The sequence below is a fragment of the Cetorhinus maximus genome, chromosome 16, assembly GCF_964194155.1.
Source record: "Cetorhinus maximus chromosome 16, sCetMax3.hap1.1, whole genome shotgun sequence".
In the NCBI taxonomy this organism is placed as follows: domain Eukaryota; kingdom Metazoa; phylum Chordata; class Chondrichthyes; order Lamniformes; family Cetorhinidae; genus Cetorhinus; species Cetorhinus maximus.
Genome location: NC_135894.1, coordinates 105,300,997 through 105,323,394, shown reverse-complemented (window position 1 = coordinate 105,323,394; position 22,398 = coordinate 105,300,997). Strand labels below are relative to the sequence as shown.

Sequence of the window (22,398 nt, the reverse complement as noted above, 5' to 3'; positions counted from 1 at the left end):
ATAACTCTCATATAGAGTGTAACAGAGTAACATTCATATAGTGTGTAACAGAGTAACGTTTATATAGAGTGTGACAGGGTGATGCTCGTATAGATTGTAACAGAGTAACACTCGTATATAGTGTAACAAAGTAATGTTCATATAGAGTGTGGCAGTGTAATGCTCACACAGAGTGTAACAGAGTAACACTCATATAAAGTGTGACAGAGTGATGCTCATACAGAGTGTAACAGAGTAACACTCATATAAAGTGTGACAGAGTGATGCTCATAAAGAGTGTGACAGAGTAACGCTCATATAAAGTGTCAGAGAGTAACTCGCATAGAGAGTGTAACACAGTAATGCTCATATAACATGTAACAGAGTAACACTCATATATAGTGTAACAGAATAATGCTCATATAGAGTTTAACAGAGTTACACTCATACAGAGTGTGACAGAGTAAAACTCACACAGATTTTAATAGAGTAACGCTCATATAGGGTATGACAGAGTGTCACTCATATAGAGTGCAACAGAGTGAGGCTCTTAGAGAGTGGGACAGAGTAATGCTCATATAGTTTGGGACTGAGTAATGCTAATAGAGTGTAACAGAGTGACATTCATACACAGTGAACAGACTAACAGTCTTCTATAGTGTAACAGAGTAATGCTCATGTATAGTTGAAGAGAGTAATGCACATATAGAATGCAAAAGAGCATTATTCTGTTACACTATATATGAGTGTTATCTCTGTTACACTCTATATTACACTATATATGAGATCATATAGAATGTGACAGAGGAATGCTCATTTATAGTGTAACAGAGCAATGCTCATATAGTGTGACAGTGTAATGCTCATATAGAGTGTAACAGATTAACTCTCTTACAGAGTGTGACAGAGTAAATCCTCATATATAGTGTAACAGAGTAACTCTCATATAAAGCATGACAGAGTAACGCTCATATAGTGTGTGACAGAGTGATACTCATATAGAGTCTGAGTAATGCTCATACTTAGTTGAACAGAGTAACACTGATATAGAGTGTGCCAGAGTGATGCTCATATAATATTTAACAGAGTAACGTTCTTATATAATGTATCAGAGTAACAATCATACAGAGTGTGACAGAGTAACACTCATATGGAGTGTGCTAAATTAACTCTCATACACAATGTAACAGAATAACACTCTTATATAGTGTAACAGAGTAATGCTCATGTAGAGTGTGACAGAGTAATGTTCATATCGAGTTTGAGAGTGTGATGCTCATATAGAGTGTGACAGTGTAACACTCATTTAGAGAGTAACAGAGTAACTCTCATAAATAGTGAAACAGATCCACACTCATACAGAGTGTGACAGCATAACGCTTTTACAGACTGGAACAGGGTAATGCTCATACACAGTGTAACAGAGCAACTCTCATATAGAATGTGACAGAGTAACACTCATACACAGTGTGACAGAGCAACTCTCATACACAGTGTGACAGAGCAACACTCATACACAGTGTGACAGAGTAACACTCATACACAGTGTGACAGAGTAACACTCATACACAGTGTGACAGAGTAACACTCATACACAGTGTGACAGAGTAACACTCATACACAGTGTGACAGAGTAACACTCATACACAGTGTGACAGAGTAACACTCATACACAGTGTGACAGAGTAACACTCATACACAGTGTGACAGAGTAACACTCATACACAGTGTGACAGAGTAACGCTCTTATATATTACAACACAGTAACACACAAACAGAATGTGACGGAGTGATGCTCATGTAGACTGTGACAGAGTAAAACTCATATAGATTTTAACACATCAATGCTCATACAGAGTGTAAGAGAGTAACATTCTTATATAGAGTGTAACAGAGTAACGCTGATATAGAGTGTGACAGTGTAACACTGATATAGAGTGTAACAGAGTAACACTCATATAGAGTGTAACTGAACAAAGATCATATGGAGTGTGACTGTGTAACGCTCATATAGACTGAAACAGAGTAACACTCATGTAGTATGACAGAGTAATGCTCATATAGAGTGTAAGAGAGTAACACTCACATAAAGTGTAACAGACTAATGCACATAAAGAGTGTAACAGATTAATACTCCTATATTTTATAACAGAGTAACTCTCAAATAGAATGTGAAAGCATAACTCTCATATAGATTGTAACAATTTAACTCTCATATAGAGTGTGACAGAGTAATGCTCATAGTGAGTGTAATGGAGTAACTCACATACATGGTGTGACAGAGTAACGCTCATATAGAGTGTGACAGAGTAAAGCTCTTATATAGTGTAACAGAGTCACGCTCCAATATATTTGAATAGAGTAACGCTCATATAGAGAGTGACAGAGTGATGCTCATATACAGTGTAAAAGAGTAATGCTCACATAGAGTGCACCAGAGTAACATTCATATAAAGTGCAAAAGAGTTATGCTCATAGCGTAACAGAGTAACACTCGTATATAGCATGACGGAGTGATGCTTATACAGAGTGTGACAGAGTGATGCTCATATAGAGTGTGACAGAGTGATGCTCATATAGAGTGTGACAGAGTGATGCTCATATAGATTGTAACTGAGTAACACTCGTATAGAGTGTGACAGAGTAACACTCATTTAAATTGTAACAGAGTGATGCCCATAGAGAGTGTAACACTGTAACACTCGTATGTAGTGTAACAGAGCAAAGATCATATTGAGTTTCACGGTTACATTCATACTGGGTGTGACAGAGTAATGCTCATATAGATGGTAACAGAGTAACACTCATACAGAGTGTGACAGCGTTATGCTTTTACAGGGTGTGACAGAGTAACTCATATATATGGTGTAACAGATTAGCAGTCATATAGAGTGTGAAGGATTGATGCTCATATAGAGCGTGACAGAGTGAGGCTCATACACAGTGTAACAGATTAACACTCATGTATAATTGAACAGAGTAATGCTCATATAGAGTGTGAAAGAGCATTATTCTGTTACACTATATATGAGCGTTAACTCTGTTACACTCTACATGAGTGTTACTCTGTTACGCTATATATGAGCTCATATAGAGTGTGACAGAGTAACGCTCACATATAATGTAACAGACTAATGCTCATATATATTGTAACAGAGTTATGCTCATATGTAGTGTGACAAAGGGACGCCCATATATAGTGTAACAGAGTAACACTCATATAGAGGGTGACAGAGTAACTCTCATATAGAGGGTGACAGAGTAACACTCATATAGAGGGTGACAGAGTAACTCTCATATAGAGGGTGACAGAGCAACGTTGATATGCAGGACAGTGTGACATTTGTTTATCCAATGCGAAGGAAGAACACAAACATAGATCATAAAAGGAACACACATTGAGATAGAGAGAATAATGCTTAAAGATACTGAATAACAAGTAATCAAGTGGAAATATAAAACACTCACCCTCAATTAGTAACCTACTCAAGCAAGGCAACACAGACTCATTCACAGAGCAACACGCACTCACACAGAGCAACACTCACTCACGCAGAGCAACACACACTCACACAGAGCAACCTGCACTCACACAGAGCAACACGCACTCACATAGAGTAGCATACACTCTCACAGAGCAACACGCACTCACGCAGAGCAACACACACTCTCACAGAGTAACACACACTCACACAGAGCAACCTGCGCTCACACTGAGCAACACACACTCTCACAGAGTAACACACACTCTCACAGAGCAACACGCACTCACACAGAGCAACACACACTCTCACAGAGTAACACACACTCTCACAGAGCAACACGCACTCACACAGAGCAACACACACTCTCAAAGAGTAACATACACTCTCACAGAGCAACACGCATTCACACAGAGCAACACACATTCATGCAGAGCAACACGCACTCTCACAGAGTAACACACACTCACACAGAGTAACACACACTCTCACAGAGTAACACACACTCACACAGAGCAACACACACTCTCACAGAGTAACACACACTCTCACAGAGTAACACACACTCTCACAGAGTAACACACACTCGCACAGAGCAACACACACTCTCACAGAGTAACACACACTCTCACAGAGTGACACACACTCACACAGAGCAACACACACTCTCACAGAGTAACACACACTCACACAGAGTAACACACACTCTCACAGAGTAACACGCACTCACACAGAGCAACACGCACTCACACAGAGCAACACGCACTCATGCAGAGCAGCATGCACTCAGGCAGAACAACACGCACTCCCACAGAGCAACATGCACTCACACAGAGCAACACGCAGTCACACAGAGCAACACGCAGTCACACAGAGCAACACGCACTCACACAGGGGAACACGCAGTCACACAGAGCAACACGTAGTCACACAGAGCAACATGCACTCACACAGAGCAACACGCAGTCTCACAGAGCAACACGCAGTCACACAGAGCAACACGCAGACACACAGAGGAACACGCAGTCACAGAGAGCAACACGCAGTCACACAGAGCAACACGCGCTCTCACAGAGCAACACGCAGTCACACAGAGCAACACGCAGTCACACAGAGCAACACGTAGTCACACAGAGGAACACGCAGTCTCACAGAGCAACACGCAGTCACACAGAGCAACACGCAGACACACAGAGGAACACGCAGTCACAGAGAGCAACACGCAGTCACACAGAGCAACACGCGCTCTCACAGAGCAACACGCAGTCACACAGAGCAACACGCAGTCACACAGAGCAACACGTAGTCACACAGAGGAACACGCAGTCACACAGAGCAACACGCAGTCACACAGAGGAACACGCAGTCACACAGAGCAACACGCAGTCACACAGAGCAACATGCACTCACACAGAGCAACACGCAGTCACACAGAGCAACACACACTCTCACAGAGTAACACACACTCTCACAGAGTGACACACACTCACACAGAGCAACACACACTCTCACAGAGTAACACACACTCACACAGAGTAACACACACTCTCACAGAGTAACACGCACTCACACAGAGCAACACGCACTCACACAGAGCAACACGCACTCACACAGAGCAACACGCACTCACACAGAGCAACACGCATTCACACAGAGCAACACGCACTCACACAGAGCAACATACACTCATGCAGAGCAGCATGCACTCAGGCAGAACAACACGCACTCCCACAGAGCAACATGCACTCACACAGAGCAACACGCAGTCACACAGAGCAACACGCAGTCACACAGAGCAACACGCACTCACACAGGGGAACACGCAGTCACACAGAGCAACACGTAGTCACACAGAGCAACATGCACTCACACAGAGCAACACGCAGTCTCACAGAGCAACACGCAGTCACACAGAGCAACACGCAGACACACAGAGGAACACGCAGTCACAGAGAGCAACACGCAGTCACACAGAGCAACACGCGCTCTCACAGAGCAACACGCAGTCACACAGAGCAACACGCAGTCACACAGAGCAACACGTAGTCACACAGAGGAACACGCAGTCACACAGAGCAACACGCAGTCACACAGAGGAACACGCAGTCACACAGAGCAACACGCAGTCACACAGAGCAACACGCACTCACACAGAGCAACACGCAGTCACACAGAGCAACACGCAGTCACACAGAGCAACACGCACTCACACAGAGGAACACGCAGTCACACAGAGCAACACGTAGTCACACAGAGCAACATGCACTCACACAGAGCAACACGCAGTCACACAGAGCAACACGCAGTCTCACAGAGCAACACGCAGTCACACAGAGCAACACGCAGACACACAGAGCAACACGCAGTCACAGAGAGCAACACGCAGTCACACAGAGCAACACGCGCTCTCACAGAGCAACACGCAGTCTCACAGAGCAACACGCAGTCACACAGAGCAACACGTAGTCACACAGAGGAACACGCAGTCACAAAGAGCAACACGCAGTCACACAGAGGAACACACAGTCACACAGAGCAACACGCAGTCACACAGAGGAGCATGCAGTCACACAGAGGAACACGCGCTCACTCAGAGCAACACACGCTCACACAGAGCAACACGGGGTCACATAGAGGAACACGCAGTCACACAGAGCAACACGCAGTCACACAGAGCAACACGCACTCACACAGAGGAACACGCACTCACACAGAGCAACACGCAGTCACACAGAGGAACACGCAGTCACACAGAGGAACACGCACTCACACAGAGCAACACGCGCTCACACAGAGCAACACACGCTCACACAGAGCAACACGCGCTCACACAGAGCAACACACGCTCACACAGAGCAACACGCGGTCACACAGAGGAACACGCAGTCACACAGAGGAACACGCAGTCACACAGAGGAACACGCAGTCACACAGAGGAACACGAACTCACACAGAGCAACACGCGCTCACACAGAGCAACATGCACTCACACAGAGCAACACACAGTCACACAGAGGAACACGCAGTCACACAGAGGAACACGCACTCACACAGAGCAACACGCAGTCACACAGAGGAACACGCAGTCACACAGAGGAACACGCACTCACACAGAGCAACACGCAGACACACAGAGGAACACGCAGTCACACAGATGAACACGCAGTCACACAGAGCAACACGCAGTCACACAGAGCAACACGCACTCACACAAAGGAACACGCAGTCACACAGAGGAACACGCACTCACATAGAGCAACATGCACTCACACAGAGCAACACGCAGTCACACAGAGCAACACGCAGTCACACAGAGCAACACGCACTCACACAGAGGAACACGCAGTCACACAGAGCAACATGCACTCACATAGAGCAACATGCACTCACACAGAGCAACACGCAGTCACACAGAGCAACACGCACTCACACAGAGCAACACGCAGTCACACAGAGCAACACGCACTCACACAGAGGAACACGCATTCACACAGAGCAACACGCACTCACACAGAGCAACACACAGTCACACAGGGCAACACGCACTCACACAGAGCAACACGCACTCACACAGAGGAACACGCACTCACACAGAGCATCATGCACTCACACAGAGCAACACGCACTCACACAGAGCAACACGCAGTCACACAGAGGAACACGCAGTCACACAGAGGAACACGCAGTCACACAGAAACACACAGTCACACAGAGCAACACGCAGTCAAAGAGAGCAACACGCAGTCACACAGAGCAACACGCACTCACACAGAGGAGGATGCAGTCGCACAGAGCAACATGCACTCACATAGAGCAACATGCACTCACACAGAGCAACACGCAGTCACACAGAGCAACACGCACTCACACAGAGCAACAAGCAGTCACACAGAGCAACACGCACTCACACAGATGAACACGCACTCACACAGAGCAATACGCACTCACACAGAGCAACACACAGTCACACAGAGCAACACGCACTCACACAGAGCAACACGCACTCACACAGAGGAACACACACTCACACAGAGCAACATGCACTCACACAGAGCAACACGCACTCACACAGAGGAACACGCAGTCACACAGAGGAACACGCACTCACACAGAAAAACACGCGCTCACACAGAGAAACACACAGTCACACAGAGCAACACGCACTCACACAGAGCAACACGCACTCACACAGAGGAACACGCACTCACACTGAGCAACACGCAGTCACACAGAGGAACACGCAGTCACACAGAGGAACACGCACTCACACAGAGCAACACGCGCTCACACAGAGCAACACACACTCACACAGAGCAACACGCAGTCACACAGAGGAACACGCAGTCACACAGAGGAACACGCAGTCACACAGAGGAACACACAGTCACACAGAGGAACACGAACTCACACAGAGCAACACGCGCTCACACAGAGCAACACGCACTCACACAGAGCAACACGCAGTCACACAGAGCAACACGCAGTCACACAGAGGAACACACAGTCACACAGAGGAACACGCACTCACACAGAGCAACACGCAGTCACACAGAGGAACACGCAGTCACACAGAGGAACACGCACTCACACAGAGCAACACGCAGTCACACAGAGGAACACGCAGTCACACAGATGAACACGCAGTCACACAGAGCAACACGCAGTCACACAGAGGAACACGCAGTCACACAGAGGAACACGCAGTCACACAGAGCAACACACAGTCACACAGAGCAACACGCAGTCACAGAGAGCAACACGCAGTCACACAGAGCAACACGCACTCACACAGAGGAACACGCAGTCACACAGAGCAACACGCACTCACATAGAGCAACATGCACTCACACAGAGCAATACGTAGTCACACAGAGCAACACGCAGTCACACAGAGCAACACACACTCACACAGAGGAACACGCAGTCACACAGAGCAACATGCACTCACACAGAGCAACACGCAGTCACACAGAGCAACACGCACTCACACAGAGCAACACGCAGTCACACAGAGCAACACGCACTCACACAGAGGAACACGCACTCACACAGAGCAACACGCACTCACACAGAGCAACACACAGTCACACAGGGCAACACGCACTCACACAGAGCAACACGCACACACACAGAGGAACACACACTCACACAGAGCATCATGCACTCACACAGAGCAACACGCACTCACACAGAGCAACACGCAGTCACACAGAGGAACACGCACTCACACAGAGGAACACGCAGTCACACAGAGCAACACGCAGTTACACAGAGGAACACGCAGTCACACAGAGGAACACGCAGTCACACAGAAACACACAGTCACACAGAGCAACACGCAGTCAAAGAGAGCAACACGCAGTCACACAGAGCAACACGCGGTCACACAGAGGAACACGCAGTCACACAGAGGAACACGCAGTCACACAAAGGAACACGCAGTCACACAGAGGAACACGCACTCACACAGATGAACACGCACTCACACAGAGCAACACACAGTCACACAGAGAAACACGCACTCACACAGAGCAACACGCAGTCACACAGAGCAACACGCAGTCACACCGAGCAACACGCACTCACACAGAGCAACACGCAGTCACACAGAGCAACACGCAGTCACACCGAGCAACACGCACTCACACAGAGCAACACACAGTCACACAGAGCAACACTCACTCACACAGAGCAACACGCAGTTTCACAGAGCAACACGCAGTCACACAGAGCAACACGCAGACACACAGAGCAACACGCAGTCACAGAGAGCAACACGCAGTCACACAGAGCAACACGTGCTCTCACAGAGCAACACGCAGTCTCACAGAGCAACACGCAGTCACACAGAGGAACACGCAGTCACACAGAGCAACACGCAGACACACAGAGCAACACGGAGTCACAGAGAGCAACACGCAGTCACACAGAGCAACACGCGCTCTCACAGAGCAACACGCAGTCTCACAGAGCAACACGCAGTCACACAGAGCAACACGCAGTCACACAGAGGAACACGCAGTCACACAGAGCAACACGCAGTCACACAGAGGAACACGCAGTCACACAGAGCAACACGCAGTCACACAGAGCAACATGCACTCACACAGAGCAACACGCAGTATCACAGAGCAACACGCAGTCACACAGAGCAACAGACAGTCACACAGAGGAACACGCACTCACACAGAGCAACACGCAGTCACACAGAGGAACACGCAGTCACACAGAGGAACACGCAGCCACACAGAGGAACACGCAGTCACACAGAGGAACACGCAGTCACGCAGAGGAACACGCGCTCACTCAGAGCAACACGCGCTCACACAGAGCAACACGCGGTCACATAGAGGAACACGCAGTCACACAGAGCAACACGCAGTCACACAGAGGAACACGCACTCACACAGAGCAACACGTGCTCACACAGAGCAACACACACTCACACAGAGCAACACGCAGTCACACAGAGGAACACGCACTCACACAGAGCAACACGCAGTCACACAGAGGAACACACAGTCACACAGAGGAACACGAACTCACACAGAGCAACACACGCTCACACAGAGCAACACGCACTCACACAGAGCAACACGCAGTCACACAGAGCAACACGCAGTCACACAGAGGAACACGCAGTCACACAGAGGAACACGCACTCACACAGAGCAACACGCAGTCACACAGAGGAACACGCAGTCACACAGAGGAACACGCACTCACACAGAGCAACACGCAGTCACACAGAGGAACACGCAGTCACACAGATGAACACGCAGTCACACAGAGCAACACGCAGTCACACAGAGGAACACGCAGTCACACAGAGGAACACGCAGTCACACAGAGCAACACACAGTCACACAGAGCAACACGCAGTCACAGAGAGCAACACGCAGTCACACAGAGCAACACGCACTCACACAGAGGAACACGCAGTCACACAGAGCAACACGCACTCACATAGAGCAACATGCACTCACACTGAGCAATACGTAGTCACACAGAGCAACACGCAGTCACACAGAGCAACACGCACTCACACAGAGGAACACGCAGTCACACAGAGCAACATGCACTCACATAGAGCAACATGCACTCACACAGAGCAACACGCAGTCACACAGAGCAACACGCACTCACACAGAGCAACATGCAGTCACACAGAGCAACACGCACTCACACAGAGGAACACGCACTCACACAGAGCAACACGCACTCACACAGAGCAACACACAGTCACACAGGGCAACACGCACTCACACAGAGCAACACGCACACACACAGAGGAACACACACTCACACAGAGCATCATGCACTCACACAGAGCAACATGCACTCACACAGAGCAACACGCAGTCACACAGAGGAACACGCACTCACACAGAGGAACACGCAGTCACACAGAGCAACACGCAGTTACACAGAGGAACACACAGTCACACAGAGGAACACGCAGTCACACAGAAACACACAGTCACACAGAGCAACACGCAGTCAAAGAGAGCAACACGCAGTCACACAGAGCAACACGCGGTCACACAGAGGAACACGCAGTCACACAGAGGAACACGCAGTCACACAAAGGAACACGCAGTCACACAGAGGAACACGCACTCACACAGATGAACACGCACTCACACAGAGCAATACGCACTCACACAGAGCAACACACAGTCACACAGAGAAACACGGACTCACACAGAGCAACACGCACTCACACAGAGGAACACGCACTCACACAGAGCAACACGCACTCACACAGAGCAACACGCGGTCACACAGAGGAACACGCAGTCACACAGAGGAACACGCACTCACACAGAGCAATACGCACTCACACAGAGCAACACACAGTCACACAGAGAAACACGCACTCACACAGAGCAACACGCACTCACACAGAGGAACACGCACTCACACAGAGCAACACGCACTCACACAGAGCAACACGCGGTCACACAGAGGAACACGCAGTCACACAGAGGAACACGCAGTCACACAGAGGAACACGCAGTCACACAGAGGAACACGCACTCACACAGATGAACACGCACTCACACAGAGCAATACGCACTCACACAGAGCAACACACAGTCACACAGAGCAACACGCACTCACACAGAGCAACACGCACTCACACAGAGGAACACGCACTCACACAGAGCAACACGCAGTCACACAGAGCAACACGCAGTCACACCGAGCAACACGCACTCACACAGAGCAACACACAGTCACACAGAGCAACACTCACTCACACAGAGCAACACGCAGTTTCACAGAGCAACACGCAGTCACACAGAGCAACACGCAGACACACAGAGCAACACGCAGTCACAGAGAGCAACACGCACTCACACAGAGCAACACGTGCTCACACAGAGCAACACACACTCACACAGAGCAACACACACTCACACAGAGGAACACGCACTCACACAGAGCAACACGCAGTCACACAGAGGAACACGCAGTCACACAGAGGAACACGCACTCACACAGAGGAACACGCCGTCACACAGAGCAACACGCAGTCACACAGAGGAACACGCAGTCACACAGAGCATCATGCACTCACACAGAGCAACACGCACTCACACAGAGCAACACGCAGTCACACAGAGGAACACGCACTCACACAGAGGAACATGCACTCACACAGAGCAACACGCAGTCACACAGAGCAACACGCACTCACACAGATGAACACGCAGTCACACAGAGCAACACGCACTCACACAGAGGAACACGCACTCACACAGAGCAACACACAGTCACACAGAGCAACACGCAGTCACAGAGAGCAACACGCAGTCACACAGAGCAACACGCACTCACACAGAGGAACACGCATTCGCACAGAGCAACATGCACTCACATAGAGCAACATGCACTCACACAAAGCAACACGCATTCACACAGAGCAACACGCACTCACACAGAGCAACACGCAGTCACACAGAGCAACACGCACTCACACAGATGAACACGCACTCACACAGAGCAACACGCACTCATACAGAGCAACACACAGTCACACAGAGCAACACGCACTCACACAGAGCAACACGCACTCACACAGAGGAACACGCACTCACACAGAGCAACATGCACTCACACAGAGCAACACGCGCTCACACAGAGCAACACACAGTCACACAGAGCAACACGCACTCACACAGAGCAACACGCACTCACACAGAGGAACACGCACTCACACAGAGCAACACGCACTCACACAGAGCAACACACAGTCACACAGAGCAACACGCACTCACACAGAGCAACACGCAGTCACACAGAGCAACACGCACTCACACAGATGAACACGCACTCACACAGAGCAACACGCACTCACACAGAGCAACACACAGTCACACAGAGCAACACGCACTCACACAGAGCAACACGCACTCACACAGAGGAACACGCACTCACACAGAGCAACATGCACTCACACAGAGCAACACGCACTCACACAGAGCAACACACAGTCACACAGAGCAACACGCACTCACACAGAGCAACACGCACTCAAACAGAGGAACACGCACTCACACAGAGCAACATGCACTCACACAGAGCAACACTCACTCACACAGAGCAACACTCACTCACACAGAGCAACACGCAGTCACACAGAGCAACACGCAGTCACACAGAGCAACACACACTCACACAGAGCAACACGCACTCACAGAGAGTAACACGCACTCACACAGAGCAACACGCACTCACACAGAGCAACACACACTCACACAGAGCAACACACACTCACACAGAGCAACACACACTCACACAGAGCAACACGCACTCACACAGAGGAACACGCACTCACACAGAGCAACACACAGTCACACAGAGCAACACGCACTCACACAGAGCAACACACACTCACACAGAGCAACACAGTCACACAGAGCAACACGCACTCACACAGAGCAACACACAGTCACACAGAGCAACACGCACTCACACAGAGCAACACACACTCACACAGAGCAACACAGTCACACAGAGCAACACGCACTCACACAGAGCAACACACAGTCACACAGAGCAACACGCACTCACACAGAGCAACACACAGTCACACAGAGCAACACGCACTCACACAGAGCAACACACACTCACACAGAGCAACACAGTCACACAGAGCAACACGCACTCACACAGAGCAACACGCACTCACACAGAGGAACACGCACTCACACAGAGCAACATGCACTCACACAGAGCAACACGCACTCACACAGAGCAACACTCACTCACACAGAGCAACACGCAGTCACACAGAGCAACACGCAGTCACACAGAGCAACACACACTCACACAGAGCAACACGCACTCACACAGAGTAACACGCACTCACACAGAGCAACACGCACTCACACAGAGCAACACACACTCACACAGAGCAACACACACTCACACAGAGCAACACACACTCACACAGAGTAACACGCAGTCACACAGAGCAACACGCAGTCACACAGAGGAACACGCAGTCACACAGAGCAACACACACTCACGCAGAGCAACACGCAGTCACACAGAGCAACACGCACTCACACAGAGGAACACGCACTCACACAGAGCAACACACACTCACACAGAGCAACACGCACTCACACAGAGTAACACGCACTCACACAGAGCAACACGCACTCACACAGAGCAACACACACTCACACAGAGCAACACACACTCACACAGAGCAACACACACTCACACAGAGTAACACGCAGTCACACAGAGCAACACGCAGTCACACAGAGGAACACGCAGTCACACAGAGCAACACACACTCACGCAGAGCAACACGCAGTCATACAGAGCAACACGCACTCACACAGAGGAACACGCACTCACACAGAGCAACACACACTCACGCAGAGCAACACGCAGTCACACAGAGCAACACACACTCACACAGAGCAACACGCAGTCACACAGAGCAACACGCAGTCACACAGAGCAACACACAGTCACACAGAGCAACACGCACTCACACAGAGCAACACGCAGTCACACAGAGCAACACACACTCACACAGAGCAACTCGCAGTCACACAGAGCAACACACACTCACACAGAGCAACACACACTCACACAGAGCAACACGCAGTCACACAGAGCAACACGCAGTCACACAGAGCAACACGCAGTCACACAGAGCAACACACACTCACACAGAGCAACACACACTCACACAGAGCAACACGCACTCACACAGAGCAACACGCACTCACGCAGAGCAACACGCACTCACACAGAGCAACACGCACTCACACAGAGCAACACGCACTCACACAGAGCAACACGCACTCACACAGAGCAACACGCGCTCACACAGAGCAACACGCACTCACACAGAGGAACACGCACTCACACAGAGCAACACGCACTCACACAGAGCAACACGCACTCACACAGAGCAACACGCACTCACGCAGAGCAACACGCACTCACACAGAGCAACACGCACTCACACAGAGCAACATGCACTCACACAGAGCAACACGCGCTCACACAGAGCAACACACACTCACACAGAGCAACACGCACTCACACAGAGCAACACGCGCTCACACAGAGCAACACACACTCACACAGAGCAACACGCACTCACACAGAGCAACACGCACTCACACAGAGCAACACGCACTCACACAGAGCAACACACACTCACACAGAGCAACACGCACTCACACAGAGCAACACGCAGTCACACAGAGCAACACGCAGTCACACCGAGCAACACGCACTCACACAGAGTAACACGCAGTCACACAGAGCAACACGCACTCACACAGAGGAACACACAGTCACACAGAGGAACACACACTCACACAGAGGAACACGCAGTCACACAGAGCAACACGCACTCACACAGAGCAACACGCACTCTCGCTCATAATCACACTCAATCTCTCAGATTCAGCCACCTCGTGATTACTGAATTACCAATCAGCTAGTGACCTTGACTCCTACACTGGACATTTCGGGAGAATCGCTCATTACAAAGATGATCCACTGACCTGAGAGCTGAGCGCCAGTGAGAGCAACGACTCTGTATGGAGAGCTGGGACAAAGACAAAACGTGAGGGAACAATGAGACAAATTCACATATTACAAGGAACTTCATCAGGAGCTTCTCCTGAATGCAGTGGTTGTGATGTGTTTGAGTTCACTCAGGGAGTCTGAGTTGATGTGGTAACATGCACTTGTCCACGCATGTTGTGGTCTGGTGCTATGAATAGTGATGGGAGAGGCTCCAATGTTCTTTCTATCACATTGCTGACCAGGAATCTCTCCCACTCTTACCGCCAGTCATTGGCCTATGTTAGAAGGATTTGCAAGTTGATAATCAACCAGTTTGGCAATATTATGAACGCACCATCAGTAACAGAGTACGTGCTGTTTAATAAAACTTCAGAGAGATTACTCAGTGACTGGTGACCGATTCCTAAAGGGCAGGTGGAAGGTAGGAATGATGAAGTTACCTTTCTGTATTTGTTGGCATTGTTGGATCAATGGAGATTATCGCATTGTCTGCATCCAACAGGGAAATAGCGGAGCTCCTGAAACAAACACATGAGTCAAAGTAATTTTTTTTTACAAATGGGGGTGTTTAGCAGCTCGATCCTCAGGTATAATAACTAATGATACAAGGTTTGGATGATAGTAATCAGTTTTAAAATTTCTGTTAACACAATCTGAGTCCAATTAACCCATCCCCACCCACCACAAACTGAACCCCCAGCAAAAACATTACCCCCTCATAACACATAAATTGTTACAACTCAGATAACCAGTTGGTGATGGGCACAGCGCTGGATCCAAGTTGACAAACACTTACTGGGTCTTATTATGAGGCAACATTGTATATCTCCATCCAACAACCACACTTTCAACCCTGCTTCTCTATACTCTTTTGATGAGATTTACAGTGTAGAAGAGCAAAAAATTCAGATATTTGTTCATTATTAAATTTGGCGGTAGGGAAAACAGAACTAATCGATGTAACAGTGAAGATAAATGGCAGACTTATTCATACAGAAGTGGACACAGGATCTTCCACTACAGTGATTGGTGAAGACACCTTTAAATATCTAAATTATGGTGAACATAAATTAAATTTGGAAGAAACTGATGCAAAATTAAAAACTTACATGGGTTATGACATCCAAGTCAAAGGCATGAGCTGGGTAACTGTCCATTATGGAAGCCAATCGGCAAAGCTACCAGTGTTGGTATTGAGAGGCAGAGGACCAAGCCTTCTAGGGTAAAATTGGCCAAGGGAAATAAACCATAATTGGCCACCGAGATTCCAAAAGGAAGCTGGAAGCATTCCTGTTTTGAAAAAGGAGTGTGTAAGGACTCAACAACCTGAAGAAATGCAGGCTGTCTTAAGTCAAAACCTAGAAGAACAGCAGAAGGAACTCAAAGAGACCCTGCTTGATGACAGAGTTTGAGACGAGGTCAACAACCTTCACAGGGAAAAAGAAAACCTGTTGAAAGACATTCACATACTACAAGATTTCCTCAAGTCAAAGTTTGTACCTCGGGAAAAGTATGGAGAGAAAGAGAAAGAATTCAGAACCTGTCTGAGCAAAATGAAGAATGAGTTGGCAGAGAAAGCATAACAATGTTCAATTTTCCAGGAGGCAGCAAACAAATACAAAAAAGAGATGGAAGAGCTGAAGAATCAGCTAAATGAAGACAAAGAGGCTTTGGAAGCAAAAGTCACAAAATTTCCCAAGAAGCAGACAGATAATGAAATTTCGGGAGACTCAGTCACTGAGCTCAGGCAAGTTGAGCTTGTATCTGAGAGAAGTCTGGCCAATAGCGGAGTCAAAAAGAAGGCCGGGATTAAAGTCTGTGCTGGAAAGAAGAGGAACATAGAAAGAAGATACAGGAATATTAATAGGGCTTTAATCCTGGCAGTATACGAATACACTTTTGTACATAAGGCTGGAAATCAAATCGCAAATGCCGATGCCCTTAGTCGTTTGCCTTTACACGAAAATGATGAGCACGTCCCAGTTCCACAGGAACTTGTTTTATGTTAAATTTCTTCGATTCCTCGCCGGTATGTGCTCGACAGATCAGAGACTGGACAAGTTGGGACCCAGTCCTACCTCAAGTACGAGAACAAGTGCTACAGGGTTGGTCACAGGAGCCTGTATCTGATTAAATTAAACTGTCATTTATCAGAAGACATGAAATAACCAGTCAGGATGGCATCTTATTGTGGGGAGCACGAGTGATAGTTCCTCCAAAGGGAAGAAAGCCTTTGTTAATTGAGCTACACAGCGCACATCCAGGAATTTCCTGAATGAAGGCCGTAGCACACAGCTATCTATGGTGGACTGGGATGGATGGAGAAATAAAGAGCTTAGTGAAGAATTGTGTACAGTGTCAAAAATTGCAAAAGTTACCTTCAACAGCTCTGTTACACCCTTGGGAGTGACCAGGAAGGCCATGGGTACGATTACACATTGACTATGTGGGACATTTCATGGGAACAATGTTTCTGCTCATTGTTGATGCCCACTCAAAATGGATGGACATAAATGAGGTGAAGTCACCAATGTTTTCTGCTACAATTGAGAAGCTATGTCAAAGTTTTTCCATTCACAGACTACCTAAAGTGCTCGTATCTGATAACAGCACGGCATTTACGAATGCTGAGTTTCAGCAGTTTATCAGCTTCGAAGGTATCACTCATGTAAAAACTTCACCGTACCCACCCTTCCTCAAATGGACTGGCCGAAAGGGCAGTTCAAACATTCAAGGCTGGCATGGAGAAATTAACTGGAGATTCCTTAGCAACCAAGCTAGCACACTTTCTTTTCCATTATAGGACCACCCCTCACACAACAACAAGTGACACAGCTGTGGAATTATTGATGAAATGCCATCTCAGGATGATATTGAGCTTCATAATGCTGAGCGTCCGGGAGAAGGTGGGAAGGAGTCAGGGAAGTCAGAAAACTAGACACGACTGGCATAGTTGCAAGAGAAAATTTACTGTGGGAGAGACAGTATACGTGAAGGACTTTGGAGAAGGACCAAGGTGGTTACTGGGTAAAATAAGTGCAGTGACTGGACCTCTATCTTACCACGTGGAGGTGGGAGGCCGAGTCATACAGAGACAGGTGGATCATTGGAGGAAGAGAGAATATATGCACCAAGAAATGATTCCAACAGTGCTTGCAACTGGGTCAGCGTTTCCTGTTGAGAGAACTCAACCCAGTACAGACATGTCTGATTTGTCAGCCGGACCTGCAAGAGTTGAGGAAACAGATCTGCAGGAGCCACCAAAGAACCTGATGTTCAGACAACTCCAGAACAGGAGGTTCCTGAGAAAGCATCTGAAGCTGTAGAACTGAAACATTCTGCACACATAAGGAAACCCCCAGAAAGACTGAATTTGTAAATGACTTATCTGTGCAAATAATTTGCTATTTTGAAAAGATTGTAATTGCAAATGTAGAACCATGTTTGCGAGTAAAGGGGGAGGGATGTGATAACTATGCCATTATCTAATGTGTAGTATACCTCCCAGAATCATGTTATAAAGGAAGATCACATGATCTTATGTAACCAATACTGGTGTAGCACGGATTAACTCTGTTGTCAGTTGGAAGTCAGTAGTCTGCAAGTGAGCAGCAGAAGTGTTTAGATAGAGTTTGGTGTAGAAACAAGTGTGTAGCTACTGAGTACCTTGTAAATAAACAGAATATGTTCCACCTAAGAAGTGTCTGCAGAGCTACTCTATCTAAAGTACCAAATCGGTCACCCCACAACAAGCATGCAAGTGTGACTCAGTATCTAACCCCGTGCTGTACCTGCCCTGGGAGTGTTTGATGGGGTCAGTGTAGAGGGAGCTTTACTCTGTATCTAACCCCGTGCTGTACCTGTCCTGGGAGTGTTTGATGGGGACAGTGTAGAGGGAGCTTTACTCTGTATCTAACCCTGTGCTGTACCTGTCCTGGGAGTGTTTGATGGGGACGGTGTAGAGGGAGCTTTACTCTATATGTAAGCAGTACCAAAATTGAAAGAATGGTTGATGTGTTAATTTATACTCAGTCCCTATGGGGATCTCTAGTCTCCGAGGTAGTATATGGAGAGTGGTTTCTCACCGAGCCAGTCCCGCAGTGCTGCACAGCAACTCTCTGATGTCATTTGGGCTGCAGTACTTGCTGAAAATAACCTGTGTAAAATAGAGCAACAGGTTTAAAGCCAGCATGTGTAATAAATCATAATGATAATAAGATCAATCCAAAATCATCATCATCGTCATTGTCCTCACGGGAGCAGGGCCAAGAGGAGGGGTAGTGGGTGGGAGAGTGGGAGGTGGATGCGGGAATGGGGAGTCAATGGTGGAGGAGAGCTGGAGGACGGGGAGGGGAGAGGGCAGCTGGAGGGGCAAGGGAGGAGAAGAGGTTATGTGGGGAGTGGGGGCTGTGTGCTGTGTGCCGTGCTTCCGATCCAGGAATTCGAGCAAGGACCTGGCATGGCACATGTCCCATCTCTGTGATTATCTGCTTGTTTGGCAGGTACAGAAGGTACAGAATGTGAGGAGCTTTTTGCCTCAAACTCACCAGGACAACATGCAAGAAAACACCAATGTCAGGGAAAGCAATAAATTTATACTGTGTGACTGTGAGAAATGACTACTGCATCACTGTGCTGTATGACTAGACTGTTCCACACTGGACTATACAGTGCGGCTATACCATATAATGGGTGAGTTTAATTACCTGAATGTAGACTGGGACAGTGGTAGTGTAAAGGGTGGAGAGGGGCACGAGTTGCTAGATTGTGTTGAAGAGAATTTTCTACAGCAGTATGTGTCCAATCCAACGAGAAAAGATACACTGTTGGACCTGGTCCTTGGAAATGAGGTGGGCCAAGTAGATCAAGTGTCAGTGGGGGAGCATTTAGGAGACAGTGATCATTTTTTAAAAATTTGTTCATGGGATGCCCTTAATTGCCCTTGTTCAGAGGGTAGATAAGAGTCAACCACATTGCTGTGGGTCTGGAGTCACATGTAGGCCAGACCAGGTAAGGACAGCAGATTTCCTTCCCTAAAGGACATTAGTGAACCAGATGGGTTTTTACAACAATCGACAATGGTTTCATGTTCATCGTTAGACTTTTAATTCCAGGTTTTTATTGAATTCAAATTCCACCATCTGCTGTGGTGAGTTTCAAACCCGGGTCCCCAGAGCATTACCCTGGATTTCTCAATTACTAGCCCAGCGACAATACCACTATGTCACTGCCTCCCCCCTCATTGTATTGTACATTTTAGGATGATGATAGAAAAGGACGATAGGAAATCCAGAATAAAAATAATTAACTGGACAACTGGACTTAATGGGGCAAGAACGGAGCTGGGCCAGATAGACTGGAACAAAAGATTGGCAGGAAGAACTATAGCTGAATAATCGGCTACCTTCAAAAAAGAATTGGTTCGGGCACAGTCAAGGTATAATCCATTGAAAGGGAAAGACAGGGCAAACAAATCCAGAGCTCCCTGGATGGAAAAGGAGATTGAAATTAAGATTTTAAAAAAGTGTGTTTATGACAGGTGTCAGGTAGAAAATACCATTGAGAACCAAGAGGAATACAGAAGGTTCAGAGGGGAGGTGAGAAAGCATATTAGAGAAGCGAAGAGGGATTATGAGAAAAGACTGGCAGTTAACATAAAGGGGGATCCCGAAGTCTTCTATAGGCATATAGAAATAGTATAAGTGTGGTAAAAGGAGGAGTAGAGCTGATTAGGGACCTAAAGGGAATTTACACATGGATGAAGGGGCCGTGTCTGAGGTATTAAATGAATACTTTGCATCAGTCTTTACCAAGGAGATAGATGTTACTCAGGCCAGGGTGACAGACGAGGAAACTCTGTCACTAGAAGGGTTCAAAATTGATAAGGAGGAAGTGTTGAACACTGTCGGTACTTAAAGTTGACAAGGCACTGAGACCGGATGAGATGCATTCAAGGCTATTGAAGGAAGTAAGAGCAGAAATTGCAGGGGCACTGGCCACAATCTTTCAGTCTTCCCTAGACTCAGGAGTGGTGCCAGAGGACTGGAGAATTGCAAACATTTTGCCCTTGTTTAAAGAAGGTTGTAAGGATAAGTCTAGCAATTACAAACCAGTCAGTTTAACTTCAGTGGTGGCCAAGATTCCAGAAACAATTATTTGGGATAGAATTAGTAGTCATATGGAAAAATATGGGATGATAAGGAAGAGCCAGCATGGATTTCTAAAGGGGAAATCATGTCTAACTAACTTGCTAGAGTTTTTTGAAGAGATAATACCCTCGATGAGGGTAATGCTGTTGATGTGATGTACAAGGACTTTCAAAAGGCATTTGATACAGTGCCACACAACAGACTTGTGAGAAAAGTTATTGCTCATGGAATAAAAGGGACAGTAGCAACATGGATACAAAAGTGGCTGAAAATTAGGAAGCAGAGAGTAATGGTCAATGGATATTTTTCGGGCTGGAAGAAGGTTTGTAGTGGAGTTCCCCAGGGGTCAGTATTGGGACCCTTGCTTTTCCTGATATTTATTAATGATCTAGATCTTGGTGTGCAGGGGACAATTTCAAAGTTTGTGGACGATACGAAGCTTGGGAGTGTTGGGACTGCGAGGAGGATGGTGTGGAACTTCAAGAGGACATAGACAAGTTAGTGGAGTGGGCAGATAGGTGGCAGATGAAGTTCAATGCGGAGAAGTGTGGGGTGATGCATTTTGGTAGGAAGAACATGGACAGACAATATAAAATAAAGGGTGAAATTTTGAAGGGGTTGCAGGAGCAGAAAGACCTGGGTGTATATGTGCATCAATCATTGAAGGTGGCAGGACAGGTGGAGAGAGCAGTTAATAAAACACATAGTATCCTGGG

The 22,398-nt window shown here is 47.7% G+C and overlaps 1 protein-coding gene across 1 annotated transcript in view; it reads right to left on the bottom strand.

The window, feature by feature from the left end:
* Positions 1–22,398, bottom strand: part of pde9aa (phosphodiesterase 9aa) — a 103,207-nt gene that overhangs the window by 79,867 nt on the left and 942 nt on the right. Inside the window, 3 exon segments of the mRNA XM_078560486.1 lie at positions 15,509–15,552; positions 15,974–16,051; positions 19,619–19,689. Coding sequence (XP_078416612.1) covers positions 15,509–15,552; positions 15,974–16,051; positions 19,619–19,689 — 193 coding nt within the window.